The sequence below is a fragment of the Chlorella variabilis genome (genome assembly GCF_000147415.1).
Source record: "Chlorella variabilis unplaced genomic scaffold CHLNCscaffold_14, whole genome shotgun sequence".
NCBI classification, from domain to species: Eukaryota; Viridiplantae; Chlorophyta; class Trebouxiophyceae; order Chlorellales; family Chlorellaceae; genus Chlorella; species Chlorella variabilis.
In genome coordinates this window covers 785,289-807,090 of record NW_005435074.1, presented here as the reverse complement: position 1 = coordinate 807,090, position 21,802 = coordinate 785,289, and the positions used below count along the sequence as shown (strand labels likewise).

The following is a 21,802-nucleotide window of genomic DNA, read 5'->3' as shown; positions in this document are numbered from 1 at the left end:
CCCGTGGGCTGCCAGACCCCCCCTGCCACCTTCTCTGTTTGCTGTTTGTTTTCGCTTGCCGCCTGCATCCCTCCCACGTTTGGCCGGCCGCCATCAAATGTGAAAGGCAAAATTGTTTGTGAAACATGAAATCGCGTTTCACATAATGACAGGCATGATCACGATCAGCAATCATGCAAGGGCAGAGGCGCCTTTTAGCAATCACTTGTCATTGTCAAAACCGCCACCGCCAGCCACCGACTTTGCCGCCTGTTGCTGCGCATTGTGGGCCAGCACGGCCTTTCGGCTGAGCTTGACCTGTCCCTTGGGGTCACGGCCCACGCACATCACCTCCACCTGCTGTCCGATCTGCAGCCGCATTGCAAGGGACAGGAACATAAAAATGCCGCAGAGTGCGATGAAGGCATGCAATCCCTGCAAGTGGCCAATCTAGGCCAGCAACAATCAACTCAGCATTCAGCCTGCCGCAGCTCTCCCTGACCTGCAGCACGTCATCAATGCTGCGCACGCGTTGCGCTGATACTTCAGAGATGTGTAGCAACGCGCGCAGCCCGCTGGGCTCCAGCTCTACCATGGCCCCAAAGTCCATCAGCCGCGTCACAGTTCCGCGGTAGACGGCGCCCTCCTGCAGGCCGCCACGACGGAGATGATGATGTGCAGGTGCGCACAAATTCGAGACACAGGAGGCAAAAGGAAGGAGGTGGCTTTGGTACTGTGGCAGGATCGGCATGACAGCATTTTTGGCGGCAGCAAGCCTGGCCTTGACGCTCTCCCCAGTCAGATCCAGGATGCGGGCCTCGGCAGCCTGATAGCCATTTTGGCTGGGCGCAAACACGTTGATGACGCCTGCACAAGGCAACATCACAGCTTCTTGGCCAGGGCCGTGCAGGAACACTACCGGAGTGCGGTGAGGCCGTGCTGGGCAGCATGCAACAGTGTGAAGACAGATCAATCAATGGCGCCATACGTTTGTGTGTGTCGCTCCCTGAATCACCCACCGTCATCACCCACATCCACCCGCACATCCAGCCGCTCCTCCATGTCCTTCAGGTTTGCGCCGCCGCTGCCAATCACGCGCCCCATCATGGCCTCCGGCACCTTCACGCTGCCAAACATGGGCGCCGAGGCACCACGCTTCTGCAGGCAGGGAGCGAAGGCCACACATCTGCAGGAACTGCCCATGTCGCAGGCCACGCCCTGCCTCGACAGTGCAGGAGGTCCCAGCACCCTCGTGGCTCAGCACCCCAGCCCAACCTCGGGTAGCGCCTTCTCCATGATGCCCAGCAGCTTGGCACGTCCACGCGCTGCCAGCCCAATGGCCTCGTTCAGAATCTCAAGGGGAACGCCACCCTGCAGCTTCACATCCAGCTGGCATGCCGTGATGCCCTGGCTCGTGCCTGCAGGCGATGCCAGCGGCAGAGATGCAGCATCATTGAGTCCCAGGACACGATTCAAAAGGCAACGGACGAGCTGCCCGGATCGCCCTCAGGCAACGACCAGCCATGCTATTCCAAAGTCTACCTGCTACTTTAAGGTCCATGTCTCCCAGCTGGTCCTCCATGCCCAGCTGGTCCAGCAGCAGCTCGTAGCGCCCCACCCTAGCCGGCGCCACGACCCCACGTGAGGTGCCCACCGCATCCACCGCAACCGAGCTCAACAGCCGCAACTCGCCGCCCCAACTGCTCTCGGTCAGCAGGCCCACAGTGACACCTGCGGTTCGGCAGGCACGCGGCGGCACGAAAACACCCCATCTGGTAAAGGTGGGCCTGATCTGGCATCTCGTTGCAGCAAGCAAGACAGGTTCCGACCTTCATAATCACCCCGTTGTTCCGTTCCCATTACTGATTCATCAGCCACAAACCCGCCCACCTGCCACCAGCGCCTTCAACGGCACCCCTGCATCTGCCAGCGCCAGCGCGCCACCGCACACCGCCGCCATGCTGCTGCTGCCTGCTGAGGCCAAGGTCTCCGCATTGAGGCGCAGGCTGAAGGGGAAGGCTTGCATGTCGGGGATGACGGGCAGCAGCGCACGTTCCGCCAGGTCGCTGTGCCCCATCTCGCGGCGCATGCCACCTGCGGGCCAGCGTTAGTGGTGGGTCGGTTTGTGTTGTAGCAGATGTCTTGTGTGCAGCAAATGGTAAGGAGCAACCGACATCATGCCAAAAAGGAGAACAGCTCCCCAACAGCATCCAGCGTGGCCGGCGCTGGCCCCCTCACTGGTTGAAGTTTCGCCCACAGCAAAGGGCGGGAAGCTGTAGTTGACAAACAAGCGCTTGACGCCCTCGCCGCCCAGCAGCGACTCCATCTTCTGCTGCTCCTGGCGGCGCCCCACGGTCACCGTGCACAGCGACTGCGTCTCGCCACGGCTGAACAGCGCCGAGCCGTGCACCACAGGCACAGAGTCCACCTCGCAGTGCACAGGCCGCACATCAATGGCACCGCGCCCGTCGCAGCGCCACCCCTCCTCCACCGCCAGCCGGCGCAGAGCCGAGGACAGCACGGCGGTGAAGGCGTGCTCCAAGTCAGCGGGGCTCACGCACCCTGAGCCTGGCACCCGGGCAAACTCAGTTCTGAAGGAGCCGTTGGCCTTGAGACGTGCCAGCACGCTGTCCTTGGCCTGCAAAGGGCGACAGCGAGTGCAGCTGTCGATGGTGAGGTGACGGATGTTGAGAGGAGCGCATCACTCGCATCACCCACAGTGAGTGTCCGTTAAGCTTCCCCAGGCAGGCTTGCACCACATGCTGGTTGTGCAATTAAAGCAAAGGCAAAGCAGCGATAGTAGTGAAGTGTGTCGCCACCTGCTGCAGTGCTATCGTCCTGGTGGACTTCGTCAGCTTATCATCCCGCAAGATCGCCTCAACTAGCGGTGTGGCAAGCTCAGCCACCTTTGGCGCCGCTGCCGGGTCGGCGCCCGACAGCTGTGTTGGCCGCGTTTGCCGCCTGCAACCATGCAGGAATAGTAAGCCAGACGGGCAAGTCAAAGTGCCCTAGGGCCAGCCTGAGAAAGCCGTGGGAGGTACGTGAATGCCGCAAGGAACTGCTACCATCTTGCCCCCCCCGCCCCAACTCACCGTGTTTGTTCTGCTAGTTGCATCTGCGGCTTAATCAGCTGCTGCGTTGTGGACACCGCCAGATGCAGCGCGTTCAAAAACTGCGTCTCAGGCACCTGCAGCAGGGGTGGTCAGTGTTCATGCTCTGCGGGGTTCAAGGTAACCTCCACGACCACTGCCACCAGCACCTCCCAGCCCGCGTGTTAAGCCAACCCCACCTGCTCCCCATCTGCCTCCAGCATCGTCACGCGGCCATCTGCGGTGGCAGCCACCAACAGGTCCAGCACCGCCGCCTCTTGCTGCTCCACCGAGGGCCCCACCACCAACTGGCCGTCATGCAGCATGGCCACGCGTGCCGCCGCCACCGGCCCGGCCCACGGCATGTCTGAGCACAGAAGGGCCGCAGACGCTGAGCTGACCGCCATCACTTCTGGATCGCAGCCGCCATCGGCGCTGAGCACGCTGGCAAACACCTGCGGGGGATGGCGCAGGAGGTGTTGCAAATGGCCGGGCAGGACCAAGCCCCCGCCCCCCCCCCCCCGCCGGGCAGCTGGTGGCCCCTGCAGTCGCCAAGCTTGGCTCTGCCCGCCTGCCCAGCTCACTGCTGCATCCAGGGCGAAGCCCTTGGGGAAGAGGGGGCGTAATGCGCGCCCAATGCGCCGCCCTGCCAGCACTTCATGCTCCTTGGCTGTCCCCTCTCGCTTGTTGTAGGTGCCGGGGATGCGGCCCACCGCATAGAGCTTCTCGCGGTAATCCACCTGTGGTGCGGCAGGGGCCAGCAGGGCAGCTACACTTGCGGGAGAAGAATGGGTGGGGGCAGGAAAGCAGTGCAGCCAACACAAACGAGGCACCCTGGAACGAAGGCAGCAAGCTGCAATCCCGCCGGGCTGCCTGCCTGCACCAGCACTTTCAAGCAAGCTGACAGCAACCGCACCTCAAACTGCAGGCTCTGCGCCTCCCGCCGGCTCCACGGCGGCAGCTGGCAGGTGGCCGCCGCCAGCACCGTGGTGTTGCCGCATTGCACCAGGCACGAGCCGTTGGCCAGCCGCGCCAGCTTGCCGGTCTCAAAGGCCCAGGTGTGGCCCTGCACTAGCGCCTCCTGCCGCAGCGCCTGCCCCATAGGGAGTGCCGCAATGGCGTCAGTTGCCATGGGCTGCTGGCCAGGGATGGCGGCTGCCGCGGTCGCCAGCGCCGCCTCCTCCTGCCCTATCGCGGGCAATTCCTCAGCCTCCCCACGTATCGCATCCTCCACATCATCTTTGAGCTTGGCCTCTGGCAGCGGTAGCTGGTCAGCCGGCACGCCACCAGCAGTGGAGCTGAAGGGGTGCAACAGGACGGCTGCAGGGTGAAACGCCCGGCCCCGTTCGCCTGCACTCAGCCACCCGGCTGCTGCCTCTCCTGCAGCAATGGCGTCGTGCCTGGGTGAGCGGCAGCAGGCGGCAGGCGGCAGCGCGGCGCGGCAGCCCAGCCAGCTGCGCTGTGAAATTCATCAGGGCTCCAACATCTGACAGCCAGGCCTCAAACTCAGCAGCTTGGTGCCCCCGCAGCCCCGCTCACGCTCCACATGCGCTGGCCAGCCCCTGGCAAGGAGCGCTGCAAACCGCCTGCCGCCTGCCGCGCGGCTCATTGCTTCCTGTATTGTAGCAGCTCAAATCATGCGATCAGCTGGCCACCAACGCTAGCAGATTAAAGTAGCGCGATTGCCCGTTGAGCGCATTGATGCACTTGCAGTCGTATGAACGAACGGCCAATAATAAGGAGGAGAATGCATGCAAGGGTCCCGACCGCATGATGATGCATGCCAGGCAGTACAGCGAGCCGAGCGCCGTGCTCACCCGAATTAGTCGGCGTACTTTGCATTTGCAGCGATCGATTTGACCACAAGAAGACTAGCACCGTTCTCTGCTGCTCCTGTGCAAGAGCTGATTCGGCTACCTGATCATTCCACCACCTAAAGCTAGGACTTCAACCAGCAGATCCAATAATGGTGAGGAACGCGCTGCCGGCTTCACGCAAGTCCTGCTGGTGCCGGCGCAACCGCCCAAGGCAGTCTACCTCACGCCGGTTGGTTCCCGTCTCCGCCGCCCCCACTTTGTAACACCATCCTGCCAGCCACACTCAACTCCCAGCAACCCTCCCCACTGAGACCCTCACAGGCCGATGCCGATGCCGAGCTAGAGGCCATTCGGCAGCGGCGCATGGCCCAGCTCATGGAGCAGGCCGGCGGCGGCGGCAAGGCGCCTGCCACACCCGAGGAGATGCAGGCCCAGGAGGAGCAGCGGGAGGCAGCAGAAGAGCAGCGGCGCGCGATGCTCATGAACCTCATGCAGCCATCTGCCAGGGACAGATGTGAGCCCGGCGTGCTTAGGTTGGGCAGTGCGCCTGCCGACCGCGCCGCTTGTGGTGGGCACTGCCGCCATGCCTGTGGTTCTGTGTGAGGGTGTCATCGGATGGCTGGCTGAGGTGCTTCCCTCATCCTGATCCCTGATCCTGATCCTGCAGTGGCGCGCATCAGCCTGGTCAAGCCAGACAAGGCGCGGGCGATTGAGGACATGCTCATCATGGCCGCCCGGCGTGGCCAAATACAGGAAAAGGTGCGGGCTACTGCGTTTAGATTTGCTGAGAGTTTGCACCTGCCGTCGCTTACTGCAGTTTGCTCTGCCTGATTTGTGCGTGGTGTCCCGCGGCGCCAGGTTTCAGAGGCGCGACTGATTGAGCTGTTGGAGCAGGTGTCTGAGCAGACAGAGAAGAAGACCAAGGTGCGGCACCTGCACCTATGGGTGTTGCCCCCAGCTGTTGATGTGAAAGTTGCCCCGCAGGCCTTGTGATGAACCCGGCGGCTATTTGCATTGGTTGTGCAGGTGACCATTCAGCGGCGGCGGGGTGCACTTGATGACGATTGGTAGAACAATGGAAACATCAGCTATGGCAGGAGGGGGACGGTGGCTTGGGCCCAGGAGACAGAGAGACTGCAGTCTCCTCTTCCTTGCTACCTCTGTGTTTGCGGCTGCTTGCAAACTAGGGCTCCCGAAGTGTAAGCTTACAGCAGGTGCAAACAATGCCCGGCGGCGTTGGAATGAGCAGTTCGGCACGGTTAAGACACGTTCGGCACGCTTGGCACGCTCAATGGAATGGAAATTCAAGACTTTGAGGTATTGGTTAACAACATGACCCGTTTGCTGCTCGTTGCCTTCATCCAAGCAGAGGGTCAACAATGGTATCCTGCATGACATTATGAAAAGGTCCCGGGCTGAGAGACCACGGCCCCGAAAAGGCGAAAGGGGCCCTGACCGTTTCAGGAGTCTGCTAAAAAGTCTGCTAAAAAGCCAGAAAGGCACATCCCTTTGGTAGGTTCATGTGTTTTTTCTCCGGAAGTCAGTTTAAACATCATCGGTTGGCGCAAGCTGGTTGCTTACCTTGTACAAAATGTATCGACTTTCTTGGTTGCCAAGCGCTGCATACCACTGCGGAACAAACGGCGCCATCCTGCAATGGTGCCAAGCAACGCGGTAGCAGTATGCTATGTTTCATAGTTGAGTGGTAGAAAGCTGCCATTACCGCCCAAACGGCACCAAGGACTGAAACCACAGACACACCAGATGGCATCGCCGGCCTGCACCGGATACCAGTTGCTTCCCAGCCTGAACAGAGAGAAGGTGGAGGTCAGAGCCTAAACACAAAAACATCCGAGTATAAGCATCAGTGCCCGGAGACGGGGCTGTACATTGCAATAGGCAAACAGCCCACCCACTGCCAATCCACCAGCTCTCAGCCACCTGTAGATGCCCTTGCCCTGCAGCAGCAGCAGGCCGTGCTGGTTGTAGTGCACCTCCTTCACGTTCAGGTGCTCCCCGGGGAGGAAGTCCATGACATGCACGTTGAAATCGTAGTCAGCTGTCTGGGGCAGCAGCTTGCGCAGCGCAAACACCTCGCCGGCCGTGGGCAGCAGCTGCTGCTCCTGGGTGTGGCCGTGGATGAAGCGGGGTCTGCCGTTGACAGCATACCGCCGCTCAAAGAGGAGCAAGCCGGCGCCGCTGGCAGAGGTCACGACGTGCTCCATGTGGGCGGGCACATACGCAAAGTCGTCAGCGTGGAGAGTGACGGTTTCAGACCCAGCAGTGACCTTAACCACCCCATCCAGCACAAAGATGAACCTGCAAGTGGTGGTGCAGCAGCGTGCTTGTCGTGGCACTAGGCTTGCTGGCAGCAGGGTGACGGCAGACCAAACATTCAACATCCATGCCCCATGTCCCACCGCACCTCTCGTGGCCCTCAGGGGGCTTGGCCCCGCTGGACTGCTGCTTCATGTTGGCCAGCAGCATCGCAAAGTTGGCGCCAACGGCGGGGGAGATGATGTGCGCCGTGGTGGCGTTTTCCCACAGCGGGTTGCCCGCAAACACAAAGCTCTCAGGTGTCACCAGCGCATAGTTGCGCTCATACACGGATCGCGTAAACCCCGGCAGGTCTGCACGAGGGTAGGTGAACAACTGGTAGGGCCGTGACGTCGCGGGAGAGCAGCGGCGGCACCGTCGGCAGGGGCTTGCAGCTCTCTCACCATCGAAGGCGATGCCGCTGAATCTAGCTGTCGACAGCAGGTTGCTATATTGCCACGAAGACTGCCGCTCCCCTGCAGCAGGCATGCACGTCATGTGGATGGCTGGCCCTCAGCGCATTGGGCCGTAAGGCGGTCAACGTTTACCCTCAGATCGCGCCACGCCCCAAAACGCGGACAGCACCAGGAGCAGGGCTGCAGGCCTTGCCCTGGAGCCCACCCGGCTGACCCTTTCCATTATTTCTTCCGTACTACCGCGATTCACACGGTGGCTCACAGAATGCCATACAGCCTGTTTGCACGTTCAGGTCAGGGCAGTACAGTTGGGTGGTTGGCCAGCTGCATCGCACTTGCCTTCAGTCGAGCTGCGCTGTCTTCAGTCGAGCTGCACTGCAATGCCTCGAGGCCTGTGTGGGGTCACTCATCAATAGTTGACCATTCTGCTATTCCAAGGCGGCAGTGCAAACCATGTCGACTGGCCCTAATCTCTGCGGGCCGAGCGACCGGCGCGACAGCAACAGCCGGCCCAGCTCACCGCAGGCACAGGAGCGACTGGGGACTGGTTTTGCACCTGGGAGCCAGGCCATTGGAAGCAACTCTCTGCCAGCAAGCATTTCGCCAGAAGCAGTTAATGCACTGAGCGATTGCAGCCACGATTTGTCTTTGACCAGCGCCGGCTGCGCAAGCCTGGTCCCGCTTGTGGAACATCCCGATGCTGATTGCGACGTCACGTCGAAGGACGCTGCCGCGGCAGCCTGGCAGGATTCGCAGTCCTTGCCTACCCTGGAAGGTGCTGTGCCCACATTAGCATCATCCGAGCACCAAGCAGATCAGCTGCTTGGACAGGAGGATGAGCAGCTGCAGTCGCTGTCGCCCGCGCATCACGGTGTTGGGCCGCCGTCAGTGCTGCACTCGACAGGCCCTGCCGCAACATGCTCATCAGGATGTGAGCAGCCGATGCAGACACATTCATCCGACCAGTTCTCGCAGCCTCTAGAGCAGAAGCCAGCGGCAAGTACGCAGCAGCAGCAGGATCAGCGGCAACAACAGCAGGTGGAGATTCCAGACTCGCCTGCTGCCCACCCCACAGATTGCATTGCTGTGCCCAAGCTTTCACCAAGCAGGGAGCGGCAAAGCAACACAAGCCAACCTGCCAGCTGCGCGCCCACCATGGGAAGTCCCACAGCTGCCAGCAGCCAGCACCATCAGACTGTCGCTGATGACGAGCGGCAAGAGGCGGCAAGAGCTGTGCCAAGCGGTTACCAGCAGTTGCAGGCGGACGCCATCGCTCAAGTGGCAGTTGCGGACGACAAGTCGCGACAGCTGGCTGTGGTTCCAGCGCCGCCTCCGATGGTGGCCTACCATGTGCAGCTCCTCCAGGCAGTAATGGCTGGTGGGCTGAACAACATGCGCCACCGGCTTCAGACAGCCGTCCAGCGAGAAAACGAACTCAGGTACCCTGGACAGGCTGTCTTGTGTCCAGAAGATGAGGCAGCGGAGGATGCATGCCCCGTAATGCGACTGTTCGACACCAAGAGGACGCTGCTAGAGCACGTTCCCCTGCCGCTTGCCTTCCCAGGATGGAGACTGAGCTGGCGGCTGTGGAGCGGGAGGCGCTGGTGCAGGCGCGCGCGTTTGCTGAAGCTGGGCTGGCGGCGGAGCGCACGGTGCGGTTGGCTGCGGAGCAAGAACTTCAGATGCTTGTAGAGGAGATGGAGGTCAGTCATGCAGTATTGGAAAATTCAGCATGCGCATGAGGCAGGATTCAATCGCTGAACTTTCTTGCTCCGCAGGATGAGCAGCAGCAATGGCTGCAGCAGCTGGCAGAGGCACAGGGCCAGCTGAAGACAGCGCACTCAGCGTTGCGGGCTCTGGAGAGCAAGGTTGCTGAACTCCAGGCGGAGGTCAAGGTAGAACAGGCGCGCAGGCAGGCAGCACAGGAGCAACTGGTGCACCTCAAGCAGCAGCACCAGCACCAGCGACAGCAGCAGCAGGAGCAGGCACAGCAAGAGCATGAAAGTCAAAGGGCCAAGTGGGAGCAGGAGCGGCAGCAGTGGTATAGCTCAACGGGCTCGCAAGGCTTGCCCTGCGGAACAGATGCAGCCTCGCTAAACCACGCAGCCGCTGCTGCTTCCAGTGGATCAGCAGCCTCGGCTGTGCTGCTGCACCACTTGCTGCACCTGCAACAAGACGTGGCAGCCCTGAAAGTGGGAGCACAGCACTGCATGCCGCAAGCTGAGGAGCACCCTGCGAGTCTTGGAAACGACTTGCAAGAGCGACTACCAACTAGTGGTCCCCAGCGGCTACCCTCGCTTGGCCGGCAACCACAGGGGCAGAGCATGGACAGCAAGCCTGCTATCCAAGCCCAGTCATTGTTCGCAGAAGTGCGCAGTTGGCTCCAGCACGAATCGGCACAGCTCCAGCAGCAGCTGGTCCTGCAGGAATCGCACCTGGAGGCGGGTCTTCATGCGCCAGCACCAGGCGCCATGCATCTAGCGCCAGGCGAGCACCAACAGCCAGAGGCAGCTCCTGCTCATCTGAGCCAGCAATACCCAGGTGGTGGCTTTCCAGCACATGCAGCCTGGTTTGGCCAGGTGATGCAGCCTGGTGTGCCTGCTTTCGACGGCGGCCCAGCCCAGCATCAGCAGCAAGAGCGAGGCGTGGCGCAGAGACCACTGCTGCATGAGCCGCGGCAACCTGTAGCTGCACGGCCTGCCAGCGCCAAGCGCCGTCAGGTTCAGCCAAGGTCACCCTCACGAGTCTCACGCTGGGACTACAGGCCTGCGTGGAGCGAGGGGTTGGCTAGCATGAGAGGGCTGAGAGTGGATGATCTGCCGGCATCAGCAGCTGCGGCCAGAGCCCAACAGGTAATGCGTGCAGGAACGATCATGGTTCCGAGGGTGCCGGCTTTGAATCTCCTCGTGGCCCTTCCTGTGCAGGCTGACAACTGTACTCCCAAGCTGGCGGCCAATTCACCAAGGTCTGGCCAGCCTGCGGGCCAGTCACCACTGCTGCAGGTCCATCAGCAGCAGCTGCCCTGTCCTCCTGCTGCACACGCACAGCTGCCGTTACAAGATGCCGGCGGCTCCAGCCACCAGACCTTGGCCTCGGCTGTGCCATACGAATGGGTGGCTACACAGCCGATGCAGGTGCAGGGTGCTGCTCATGTTCCAGGAGGTGGCACGGGGTTCATGAGTGGAGCCGGCCCTCATTTCCCACCCCCGCTGATCCCACCCGGTGGCGGGGCCAGCCCCGTTATTCATCAGTACTTTGCACCAGCTTTGCCATCACCCTTTGCCACCTACCAGCCACAACAGAGCAGTTATGCCGCAGCAGCAATCCCGCTGTCGCGCCCAGCCACTGCGTGCAGCAGCTACGCTCAGCATTACCTGACAATGCCCCAGTCACAGTTGCTGCCACCACCCGTCCACAGCCAGCAACACTTTGACCAAAATGGCAATCAGATGGTTGATTGCTCAGAGCAGTTTGGGCAGTACCAGCAGCAAGTGCAGCAACACCACCAGAGGCAGCAGCGACCGGCCACCCCGGGCGTAGCACTTGGGGGAGGCACCAGTGCAGCAAGCGAGGCATGGACGCCCCACGGCATGATCGGTACCACGTCCCTCACAAAGAGTGCCTCAGCAAAGGTGAGCTGCAGCTGGCTGCTTCTCGAAACATATTTTGAGTCTGGCACTTGATTAAAGAGTTCCGCATTTAGTGTGCCATCATGGCCACAAAATGGACCGTGCCACCCATTCCTTTCCCGCAGCACACGCTGGCCGTGCCACCGACCCAGGTGGATGAGGCCGCCCTTGCGGCAGCGCGGGCCGAGTATGTGCGCGAAAAGAACCGAATCCGGGCCAAGCGGCTTCGTGAGCTGCAGGAGAGCGCCGACTTCAGGCTGTTGTGAGGGCGGCACGCGCAGCCCGCGGCAGCCGGCGGCAGGTGGCGGCAGCAGGCCGTGCCGAGTGCTGCCGTCCTCGATCACTGTCTCTCATGTTAGACACTATCAGAGATACAGAATATCAGTCATACAGAATGTCAGTCATCCGAAAAGCGTGTGGCACACAGAAGACAAAAGCAAAACTGTCTGCACCCTTGGCTTTCTGGCCAAAGGCTTGTGTAGCATTCGTTTGTTCGGTTTATACTCCTTGCGGAGGAATTCTTCATCATCTGACTGCGACCAGAACACCTTCACCTTCACCAGTTGCAGGCACACGGCTCCTGCAGGCTTCATCCTGAGGAAATGAAGCAGCGCGCGGAAGCTCACTCGCTGGCAGCGGGGTCTTCTGGTGCGCACTGCCGCCTCCCGCCTGCGCTGCCGTTCATCGCGCCTCCCGCCGCATCCCCGGCGCGACCTCATATTCCGACTCTTGCCGGTTCCCCTAAACTCCCCTTTTCTCACACACACACTTTTTGTGTATCAAATCACATGACCCTGCTGCTGCGGCATTCCCTGCCTATTGCAGACAGCAGGAAAATCCTCCTGCAGTTTTGTCAGAGCTTTTTGGCAGGCTGCACGGCCAGCTGTGGTGCCGTGGCCCTCACCAACCCGCTTGATGTAGTTCGCACGCGGCTGGAGCTACAGGGGGAGCTGGCCAAGGGGGGCGCGCAGATTTATCATGGCGCGATAAGGGGTGCGCATTACCCATGGCTCCTCTTGTAATGTGCTGCATGCGTGCACATGTGCACCCGCCTGCCCATTGCCTACCCTGCCTATCCCTTGCAGGTCTGGGCAAGATGGTCCGACAGGAGGGTCCGACGGTGCTGTTTAGGGGCCTCAAACCGGCCTTTGCCTTTCAGATTGCCGTGAACGGGACGCGCCTCGGCACGTTCATTCCGCTGAGGAAGTGGCTGGTAGAGCAGACAAGGGAGCATGAAGTGGACCCCTTCTTCATCAGTCTGCTGGCCGGCTCGCTGTCTGGCATGGTTGGGGCAGCCATTGGCACCCCGTTTCAACTTATCAAGACCCGCATGCAGGCGGCAGCCAGCGGCGCAATTCGACAGCCGTACCGAGGTTTGGGCCACGCACTCGCGAGCATTGTTGCCAATGAAGGTAGGCCTCCTGGCATGCCTCCCACCTGCCTCCCATGTGCCTGCTGCCTAACCCCTGTGCCGTTATCCGCCCCACCTGTCTTGCGCTCCTCCCACTGAGCCCGTCTCCTGGGCACTCCTTCCGGCAGGCGTGTTTGGGCTGTACCGCGGCGCTCATCTGAATATGGTCAAGATTGCAGTGGCGTCCGCGATTCAGCTGGCGGTGTTTGATGGTGTCAAGGCGCGCCTGCACCAGGAGCAGCAGTGGGGCCGTGAGCACCCTACCGCCGCGCTCCTAGTCTCAGCCATGTGTGCGGGGCTGGCGGTCACGGCCGTCGTCCAGCCTGTGGATGTAATCACCACGCGTCTCTGGAATCAGCAAGGTAAAGCGCAGAGGAAGTTGCAGATGGTGGCTGCCCCGCACTCTGGTGCAGATGAGTGCGCACCCTGTCCCACAACCTTCCTTGCCCCAAAACCTCGCCTAATCTGCTGTGGTCTCTGTTGTGCAGTTGTGAATGGCGTGGGCACGTTATACCGCAACGCCTGGGAGTGTGCGGCGAAGACGGTGCTGGCAGAAGGCCCGCAGGCACTCTACAAGGGCTGCACAGCGCACTTTCTGCGAGCAGGGCCGCACACAGTGCTTACGCTCCTGCTGCTGGACCGCATGCAGCGTGCGCTGGGCCTGCATCCGGCGCAGCAACCAGTGGCAGGCGGCGCCAAGCGGCCGCCGCTTGGCAAGTGATGTGGCACCTTGATTTTCCCCCAAACAGACACACAGGTTCCATTTGTCTTCGAGTGTTTTAACCTATCACCCTGTTACATTGGCACAGTACCAGTGGACAGTGCATGCAAGTGCCACCATCAGCCATCTACCTCCATGGCGGCAGATGCAGGCTCTTCGTGTTTTGTTGCCACAGCACCATTGCTGCCGTCAGCCTCGGTGCCGTTGCTGCCGCCTGGTGCTTTTGCCTTGGTTGGCGCCACTCCTGCTGGCGCCTGGTCTGGCTCTGGCGGTGGCTCCTGCTGCTGCTGCTGCTGCTGCTGCCGGGGTGCAGGTGGCTGTTGCGCAGCTTGTTGCTGCTCCTGCTGCTGCTGCTGCTGCTGCTGCTGGGGCGGCTGTTGGGTACGCACCAGCGCCTCTGTCACGCGGTGCATCAGGTCTGCCATCAGCGCAATGTCTATCTCACTCAGCAGCTGCTGCTCTGGCGGCGCCTGCGGCGGCCCAAACGGTGCCAGCAGGCGCTGCAGCTGGTGCAGATTCCGTAGCGTCGCTTGCAGGCGCTGCACCGCCGCGGCAGGCGGCGAGCACAGCACCTGGATCATGCGGCGCACAAAAGCATCCTGCAGGGCGTGGGGCCATGGCAATGAATGAGGCACTGAGAAATTCAACGTGCAAGCAGGTGGGAGGACGATGCTCAGCAACACAAGTGTGCAGCATGCCGCGCCTCCCCGCCCGCTGCCGCAAAGTCAGCTGCATGCCCCGCCCTCGCTCCCGCACCTTGAGCTCCGGGCTGCAGCTGCCCTCCACGTACACGTGCAGATTGACCAGCAGCTTGGCCAGCAGCACTGCACGCTCCAGCGCCAGGTGCTGGCCCATGCGCAGCGCGCGGCCCTGCGATTGATTTGGGAACAGCGCTAGAGAATTCAGCAACGGAGTTTTGCGCGCTTGTTCCATCCATGCCCACTCAATTCCACCTCCTGCCAGCGCCCATGCGCACCTGCTTGCCACGAGTGGGTGGAAAGGCGGCAGCAGCGGCGCGCTCGTAGCTCTTGACCGCCGTCATCGAGGCAGTGGAGACGCTGTTGATGAGAATGTCGTCATCTTGGTGGTAAGCCACAGCCTCCACGCCCGCGCACCATCGCGAGCGGAAGCTCTCTGGGTCTGCAGTAGGCTACCAGGCAGCAAGGTGGGTCAGCAAGGGTGCAGCATATTTTGCCTATGGCAAGCAGGACCTAAAAACAAAGCCAGTGGTTTGCGGCGTTGAGCCCTGCTGGAGAAGGGCTGCCCAGCAATGTCGCCCCTCGTGCACCGCTGTGGCTTTCACTTCTGCTACGGCACAGCCGCTCATACCTGTAGCCAGCAGGTGCGCCGAGGTGGGGGCCAGCAGTGGGATGAGCCCCGCCCGAAAGTTGGAGTCGTCGCTGAGCAGCTCGGCAGCGCGCAGCGTGTTGATGGCCATCTGGCTCTCGCCGGGGGCAGACGGGAAGTGGGCAGTGCTGGGGCGCAGCAGCACCTGCATGGAATCGGAATATGGGGGGTGAATTGCGAACAGGCCAGGCTGCAGGCAGAGAGCGGGGCAGCACGTGGCAATGCTTCCCTCAGCTCAGCGTTTCACGGCCAGATGGCACCCCACCATTGCTCGACACACCATCCCACCGGCCCTCGGCCTCCAGCCAGCCATTTCCCTGCACGGCGCACCTGACCAATGTATGCTGCCGCGCGGTTGTTGACGTGGTCTGCCAGCCGGCGTGTGGCCTGGTGCTGCGCCACCTGGTCCATGAACGATGGCTCCTCGCACTCGCTCAGCATCAGCAGCAGCGCAAAGCCGCGCGCCGCCAGCAGCTCCGCCGCGCCCTCGCCTTTCTCTGCAGGGACACAGGGGCCTTGTGCGGGGCACAGTGAGCCAGACCGGCATGGGCCAGGGAGTGCTGGCAACACATGGCATGAAGATAATGCGCAGATACGCAATGCGCCCCCCCCGCCTACATCCCTGCCCTGCCCTGACCTGTGCAGTACGGCGGTTGCACGGCCACCAGCTTGGAGATGGTTGCGCTGGTGGCCTTGTCTGACGAGCGTGCAAAGGGGGGTGCCGCCATGGGTGTGTCGTGCAGCGTGAGGCAGGCCAGCACGAGGCGCAGCGGTGCCGCGCCCGATGCGTCGTGCAGCATGAGGCGCTGGTAGAAGAGCGGGGTGACGCACATGTAGGACAGCAGCTCCGTGGCAGCACCTGCAGGGCCAGGTGTGCGTGTGTGCTTGGGCAGGTTGACCAGGGTAGGCCTTTGGGCACCCCAATGCCCCACTTCCCACCTGCGTTGTAAGCCAGGCGGTAGACGGCCTCGCCCTCGGTGTTGCCCACAAGTCCCGCCCGCACTGCCAGCACCACAGTGCGCACCGCATCAAACCCCGCCTCCAGCAGCATAACGCCCCGCGGGTGCTGCATGCGAAAAAGAAAGGGGAGAAAGGTGAGTGGGGCCTCATGAACAGGCGATGCCAGGCAGACCATTACCGACCAGCCATTCAAAACTGCCGCAAAACTTAGCCTCACCTGCAGCAGCGCTTCGCAAATGGCCTGCCAGTCTAGCACCCCGCTTGCCGCTGCAGCCGCGGCCGCTGAGCCACCGCTCCGCGCGGTGAATGCAAAGGCCAGCGCCCGCAACGCAGCAGGCACCATGGCGGCTCGATCCAGCGCGGCCTGCACGCTGCCCTGCGCCGCAGCGCCCACCATGCAAGCCTCCGCCTCGGGCCCTGCCACAGCCAGCAGCACCATGTTGGCCGCATCCACCAGCTGCAACCCAAACTCGGGCTGTACAATGGTGGCTTCTCTGAGCTGCTTGTGGTGGAAGCTCAGCTCGCACAGGCTGGTGATGAGGGTCAGCGCCTTGGCGACGTGGTCGAAGCAAGAGGTGGAGGAGACTTCGGCGCTGGTCAGCTGGGCGGTGGCGGCATCGGGCGGCACCGCCGGCTGCCCAGACAGCAGGCAGCCAAGCACATGGCGAGGCAGCGTCAGCGCCAGCTGCGTGACCAGCACGCGGGAGGGCGTCTTGCCAGGGCGCAGCACCTTGCTGAACCTGTGGGGGCGGGGAAGTGGGGCGGGCAGCGGCAGCAGAAGCGACGTGGGTGGTGCATGGCGGTTACATCTGGGTGCCTCCAAGGGCATCGGCATCGATGAGAATCAACAAGGGTGGAGTTGGACCCAGCCCGCAGTGGCATGCATTGGTGCCCCCGGCGGTGGCCAATTGCAGGTGCTGTGGGGTTGTGCTTGCCAAACGGGCAGTGCATTCACCCACGCACCGGTACTCTCCTCGCTCCAGGCTGAGCACCTTGTGTAAGTCTGCCGAACAGAGCTGCTCTACACAATTGAACACGTCCAGCAGCTGCAAGAACAGCAGATGGGGGCGGCGGCTGGAAGGTCAGCCGCGGCAGCCGCAGCCGCCCGCCGCCGTCCACGGCTGCTCCCACCCGCCGCCTGCTGCTGCCCCCCCTCGCGGCGCAGCCGCCGCCCTGCTGCGTCTCTGGGCCTCACCTTCTCTTCCTCCTCGCGGGCGTGCTCCGCCAGGCGCAGATGCTTCTGCAGGGCTGGGGCGGGGCAGGGGTCAGGACGCTCCACGGCGTCGGCCACGTACACCCTTGCCCCCCTGCCCACCTGTCTGTCATTCAACGTGACCATCCCCGCAAAACTGGCTGATCCGGCGCGCCTCTAAACTGGGAGCTGCTCCACCACTTCTCCCGTGGTTTCCCCCCGCACCCGGTGGGCCCGCACCACAATGGAGGGTAGGCCAAGAATGCAAGAGTTGAAAGCCGTGCTGTGCTGTGCCACCTGGAGGCCTGCAGGGCTCCTCCACGCACGTTGGCCCTAACCTCCTGGCAAAACTTTCGCAGGCCCTGCAGGCCTCCCCCCTGCGTACGAAACGAGCAGCGCTCGCGCTCGGAAGCTGTCTTTCGAGATATGAAAAACCAAACTCATGGTGCAGCCGCAAGGGAACAACTGTGAAAGGACAGACCTGAGGACGGCTGTGAAAGCTTTGTTGGAAGGCAGCCAGCCGCGCGAGCCCGTTGGCCCCGCCAGGCGCCGCCCCAACCCCCTCTACAGCAGCGGCAGCGGCAACAAGCGCCGCAGCGACTCGCAGCCCAACTCTGCACGAGGCAAGAGCAAGAGCCAGCCAGCCTCGCCCACGGGTATCAGCAAGACACGCGCCATTCCACGCGGTGCGGCAGGAGCCGGCGGCAGGTCTCGCATCACCGGTCGCCGCTTGCCACTAGGTGAGGCGACGGGGGTGCCCGTTGACATGCTACGGAACGGCATGAGTGAACAGCAATGCAATTGAGGGGCTCTGCTACCTGGCATTCTATTAGGTGCCACCGTGGCCCCCACCCACTGCCCTCCCCATTCGTGCCCTGCAACAGGATCGGCGGCATCGGCAGGCGCCTCCCCTGTGAAGGACCCGCCACAGCAGCAGCACAAGTGGCCCACCACCCTACGACTAGACTTTGGCAATCTCACTCAGGCTGCGCCACGGCTGGACCTGTCACCCAGCAAACCCACCCAGCAACGGCTGCCACCGCCGCCACCACAGCAACCCCTTGCTGCTGCCACTTGTGGCCCCAGCGCCTCGCAGCACCTGCTGGGCTTTGGGCGGCTGCACATCACCAGCCCGAACCCCACCCCGGAGACTAGCCCCCGGCCAGAGCAGCCAGCAATTGTACTGGCAGCAGGTGGGCAGATCACCGCACCGGTGGCGCCCTTCCCAAGGACCCAGGCGTGCAGCGAGCGTGGCCCATCGCTGTGGCGTCACCAGCAGCAGCAGTCGCTAGGCAGTGGCGACGAAAACTGCCACTGCATCCCGCCCTCGCCCTTGCCACCAGAAAAAGTCTGCTGCAACCAGGAGAGTGCAGTCGCAGCGGACCAGACACTCCCACTCACAGCTTCCTCCAACCTCTGCAACCTCAGCTGGCAGGGCAGCCAGCAGCTGAGCCCCGAGCAAGCAGCTGCGGCGCCGACCGCAGGGGCGCCACTTCCCTCACCCTTCAACAGCAGCCAGGAACGGCGCCTCGAGATTGCGCTCCTTTTCGAGATGGCGTCAGATGTTGCGGCAGCTTGGAGTTCGCAAGAAGATGAGGCACCGGGAGAGATCCAGCAGCAGCAGCCGTTATGGCCAGAGCAGCTGCAACAGCCAGTGCCGTCAGTGCAGCAGCCATTCCGAGAGCTGTGGGCAGCGATGCTAAAGGCCCACCATGTGCCGCCACTGCAGCAACAGGCTGCACCAGCAAGCAGCCGTCCGCGCTTGGATGCAGTACAGGCCCAGCTAGATGCCGTTGTGGGTGCAGCAAACCACGGTCCAGCAGCAACAGTGGCATTGCAGGGCAGTGCCAAAAATATTGGCAGCTTTCAGGCAGCTACACAGATGGGAAGTCAGCAAGGGGAGCCCAACATATGTGGCTTCACTTCCCAGGAGATCTCAGAGGCAGCAGACCCCTGGAGCCAGCATAGCGATGACCGCGGGGAGCAGCAGCGGCAACAGCAGCAGCGTGGCAGCGAGCAGCCTGCAAGGGCAGGTATGGGGCAGCCTGTCATGCCTGCCGTTTTGGCGACAGCAGTGCCAGCGGCCGGCTGTCTGCCACCCCCAGTGGTACTCCCAGCCCTGCGGCAGTACCTTCCCCAACAGCTAAGTGGAGAACCCCAAGGCAGGTTGAACCAGTGGGCAGCTCTGGGCCCAGTGCCGCGCTTGCAAGAGCGCGAAGTGTCTAGAGCAGCACCGCAGAGCCCACATGCAAGGAACCGACGTCAGCAGGAGCGGCAGCAGCACGAAGAGGAGGAAAATCGGATGGTTGGCAGCACATGCCCTGTGCCGCAGGCAAGTGACCTTGCTACCTTCCAGGAGTCAGACCTTGCCACCTGTCAGGCACTTCAGTGCCTGTTTGAACATGGCAGCCTGGAAGCCACCCAAGACCTTTGGCTGTTCTTATGTGTTGCCGAGTCAAACTCACCTGCTGCCTGCTGCTTGCTGATTCCCATCCTCCTGCAGCTGCTGGGAGTGCGGGAGAGCTTTGCCACGCAGCGGGAGGCCTTTGCTGCCGCTGACCAGCACAATCAGCACATGCCGCTGGCGCCACAGCCCCTGGTGGCCATATCGCAGGTCCCACTGGAAGAGTTGCTGCCACCATCCGGTGCTGGTGCTGCTGCTGGAGCCGCCAACAGCCGTGGCGGAGCCGTCCAGAGCAGCAGCAGCGCCAGTGGTGGCAGTGGCAGCGTATTGTGTGCTGGTGGGCGGCGCCTCGGTGGTGCCCAGCACGCCGACCCAGCCAGCCATGGGCAGCACCAGCAGTCAATGCCTGCTGCGGGCCCTGTCGACTTCCTGACCCGCTTTCAGGCTGGTGCACGGCACACCGTCGATTCCTCTGGCTACACAGCCCCGCCGCTCAAGCGGCAGCAAGAAGAGCCGGAAGGAGGGGAGGAACAGCAGCAGCAGCGCCTGAAGCAGGTAGCAATTAACCGAAGGGCCAAGGAGCAATACGAGGCTGCTCTTCAGGCCCTTCAAACTGCATTAATGCAGCAGCAAGAGGACCAAGAAGGGGAGGCCCAGCAGGCGGTGTCAGCCTCGACTAGCAGCAGTATATGCAGCCTGCAGCCGTTGGAGGCAGCAGCCTCCACAGCTGCTGCAGTAAAATCTGTGGCAGCTGGAGCTGAGGCGGAGGAGCGGCGCCAGGAGGCAGTGCGCACATTCTGTGTTGAGCGCCGCGCCAGGTGGGCACGACAGCTATTCTCTCTAAAAGGCGTGTGTGTGCATTGTTGACCGCCTGCTTTTTTTGCTCCTGGTGCAGCTACTCATGTTGCCCCATCCCCCCCAACCCTACACTTGTCTGCAGGGGCGGCACCTACTACCGCACCTTTACCGCCGCCAGCTACCCTGCGGTGTGGCAGCTTTTCCGGCACACAGCCCCCAAGGACTTGCACTGGTATGAGGTCATCCGGGAGGGGCGCCCCGCCCACCTGTACTTTGACCTGGAGTTTGTGCCGCGCCTCAACCCGCAGGTGGGTGTACCTGGGTGGGGTTGGGGTGGGTGGTAGGTGGGTGCACCTTGGGTCATGGTGATGGAGGCCCGGCTGAAAGGGGCTGAAGGGCTTGGGCGTGTTTCATGGCTGAGGTGCCAATCCTGCCAACTGTGGCTGATCATCCAGCAGCCACGTCCTGCCGCTGGGCCTGCCACCTCACCTGCACCCTCATGCCCATGTGATCGGCCCGTCTAGTGCAGGTGGATGGCGAGGCGTTGGTTGATGTGCTGTTGCAGCACGTGGCGGCGCAGCTCAGGTGTGCAACAGGTGTCACAAGCTGCATGTTGAGGGCTTCCTGCCTTGGCGCTTGGCTTGCCTCACGCTGCCCTATGCTGCCTTGTCCCAACCTGCAGGCGCCACTTTGACCTGATCCTGGACCCGCGCTTCGTCTACGAGCTCGACTCCTCCACCCCCAACAAGTTCAGCCGCCACCTCACGCTACGCCTGCCTGGCCACGCCTTTTCCAACAACCATGCCATGGGCAAGTTTGTGGCGCAGGTGTGTTGAGTGTGTGTGTATTCGCAGTTGGCGGAAGGCGAGGCAGCTCGGCAGGAGTAACAGCCTGTGCTTACGCTCGCAAGTTGTGGGCCAAAGCACCTGTCTGCCATCCGCCACCAGTGCTGCTGATAGCTCACGTGCGGGTTACCTGTCTGCCGGGTTACCTGTCTGCCGGCCTCTCTGCGTTTGCTTCCCTACTTGGCCACAGGTGCTGGCTGCCAGTGACAGCAAGCTGCTGGTGGTGCGCAAGGAGCAGGAGCCGGGGGGGGGCGGCGGCGGGCCCCAGCTGGGTTCGATGGTGGACATGGCGGTCTACTCCAAGTGCGCCACGCTGTGCTGTGCTATGCCATTCTTTGTTCAAGCTGCCCAGCTCTCAAACTGCTGCTCCCTCGACCTTGCTGCTGACGCTCGCTCCTGCTGCCCCTGTCTGGCGCAGGAACCGACACTGGCGCATGTCCCGCTGCTGCAAGGGCGGCAAGGAGGCTGTGCTGCACCCTACGGGGCGCTATGCCACTGCCCCTGGTGCTGGTGTGTCCGACGCGACTGTGTTCCTGGACACCCTGGTGTGCAATGTGGAGCCACACGCGCGGCTGCTGCAGATGCCAGACCCGCTGCCAACGGCCGGGCCCAACAACCGTGGTGGTGTTGGCATGCTGGGGGCGGCTGCATTGCAGAGCGGCATTGGCGGCCTGGGATCATGTGGGCTGCAGGTGACCTGGAAGCAGGGTGCCATTGATACCGCTCTCCTCCCCGACCAGGTGGCAGGTTGGTCCAAGCTCCTGCATCTGCTTGCCTGCTCACGTTTACTGCCATTCAACATACTGTTCACTGCTCTCTCCACCACGATCACCCAGCCCCTGCACCAACAACTGTTGCGTGCCGCGCGCCCCCCCCAA

General features: G+C 62.4%; 5 protein-coding genes across 5 annotated transcripts in view; 3 read left to right on the top strand and 2 right to left on the bottom strand.

Moving 5' to 3' along the window:
* Positions 1-78: 78 nt before the first annotated feature.
* On the bottom strand, positions 79-4,788 carry CHLNCDRAFT_36088 (hypothetical protein). Its single transcript, XM_005846260.1, has 15 exons — positions 4,608-4,788; positions 3,985-4,448; positions 3,653-3,808; positions 3,269-3,523; positions 3,072-3,166; positions 2,799-2,940; positions 2,218-2,617; positions 1,870-2,073; positions 1,643-1,710; positions 1,522-1,567; positions 1,255-1,397; positions 999-1,137; positions 761-846; positions 482-625; positions 79-348 (listed from the first exon to the last, which is right to left on the bottom strand). The coding sequence occupies exons 1-15, from the start codon at positions 4,675-4,677 to the stop codon at positions 202-204; spliced, it is 2,559 nt and encodes an 852-aa protein (XP_005846322.1). The 5' UTR covers positions 4,678-4,788; the 3' UTR covers positions 79-201.
* A 424-nt stretch (positions 4,789-5,212) lies between these two features.
* CHLNCDRAFT_24727 (hypothetical protein) lies at positions 5,213-5,956 on the top strand (the record flags this gene model as incomplete). The annotated part of the gene is made up of 4 exons (XM_005846436.1): positions 5,213-5,399; positions 5,553-5,644; positions 5,744-5,809; positions 5,912-5,956. Coding segments are annotated over 4 exons (390 nt in total), but the record flags the coding sequence as incomplete, so codon positions are not given.
* A 498-nt stretch (positions 5,957-6,454) lies between these two features.
* Positions 6,455-7,516, bottom strand: CHLNCDRAFT_17245 (hypothetical protein; the record flags this gene model as incomplete). Its single annotated transcript, XM_005846259.1, has 4 exons — positions 6,455-6,536; positions 6,647-6,691; positions 6,827-7,204; positions 7,311-7,516. Coding segments are annotated over 4 exons (711 nt in total), but the record flags the coding sequence as incomplete, so codon positions are not given.
* Positions 7,517-12,034: 4,518 nt separating this feature from the next.
* Positions 12,035-13,378, top strand: CHLNCDRAFT_24985 (hypothetical protein; the record flags this gene model as incomplete). Its single annotated transcript, XM_005846435.1, has 4 exons — positions 12,035-12,239; positions 12,332-12,658; positions 12,786-13,019; positions 13,146-13,378. 4 exons carry the CDS (start codon positions 12,035-12,037, stop codon positions 13,376-13,378), a joined length of 999 nt encoding a protein of 332 aa, XP_005846497.1.
* Positions 13,379-19,902: 6,524 nt separating this feature from the next.
* The window catches only part of CHLNCDRAFT_135708 (hypothetical protein), a gene marked incomplete at both ends in the record, with an annotated part of 2,355 nt that continues 455 nt past the window's right edge, over positions 19,903-21,802 (top strand). Inside the window, 6 exons of the mRNA XM_005846434.1 lie at positions 19,903-20,099; positions 20,222-20,387; positions 20,609-20,664; positions 20,762-20,906; positions 21,115-21,227; positions 21,343-21,671. Coding sequence (XP_005846496.1) covers positions 19,903-20,099; positions 20,222-20,387; positions 20,609-20,664; positions 20,762-20,906; positions 21,115-21,227; positions 21,343-21,671 — 1,006 coding nt within the window. The remainder of the gene's footprint in view (positions 20,100-20,221; positions 20,388-20,608; positions 20,665-20,761; positions 20,907-21,114; positions 21,228-21,342; positions 21,672-21,802) is intronic.

Coding starts and splice junctions, on each gene's coding strand:
- CHLNCDRAFT_36088 (XM_005846260.1), bottom strand. CDS start 4,677: ATGAGCCGCGCGGCAGGCGGCAGGCGGTTTGCAGCGCTCCTTGCCAGG. Junction 2,941..3,071: donor CAACTAGCAGAACAAACACG/GTGAGTTGGGGC, acceptor GCATGGTTGCAG/GCGGCAAACGCGGCCAACAC. Junction 1,138..1,254: donor TGGAGAAGGCGCTACCCGAG/GTTGGGCTGGGG, acceptor CCCTGCCTGCAG/AAGCGTGGTGCCTCGGCGCC.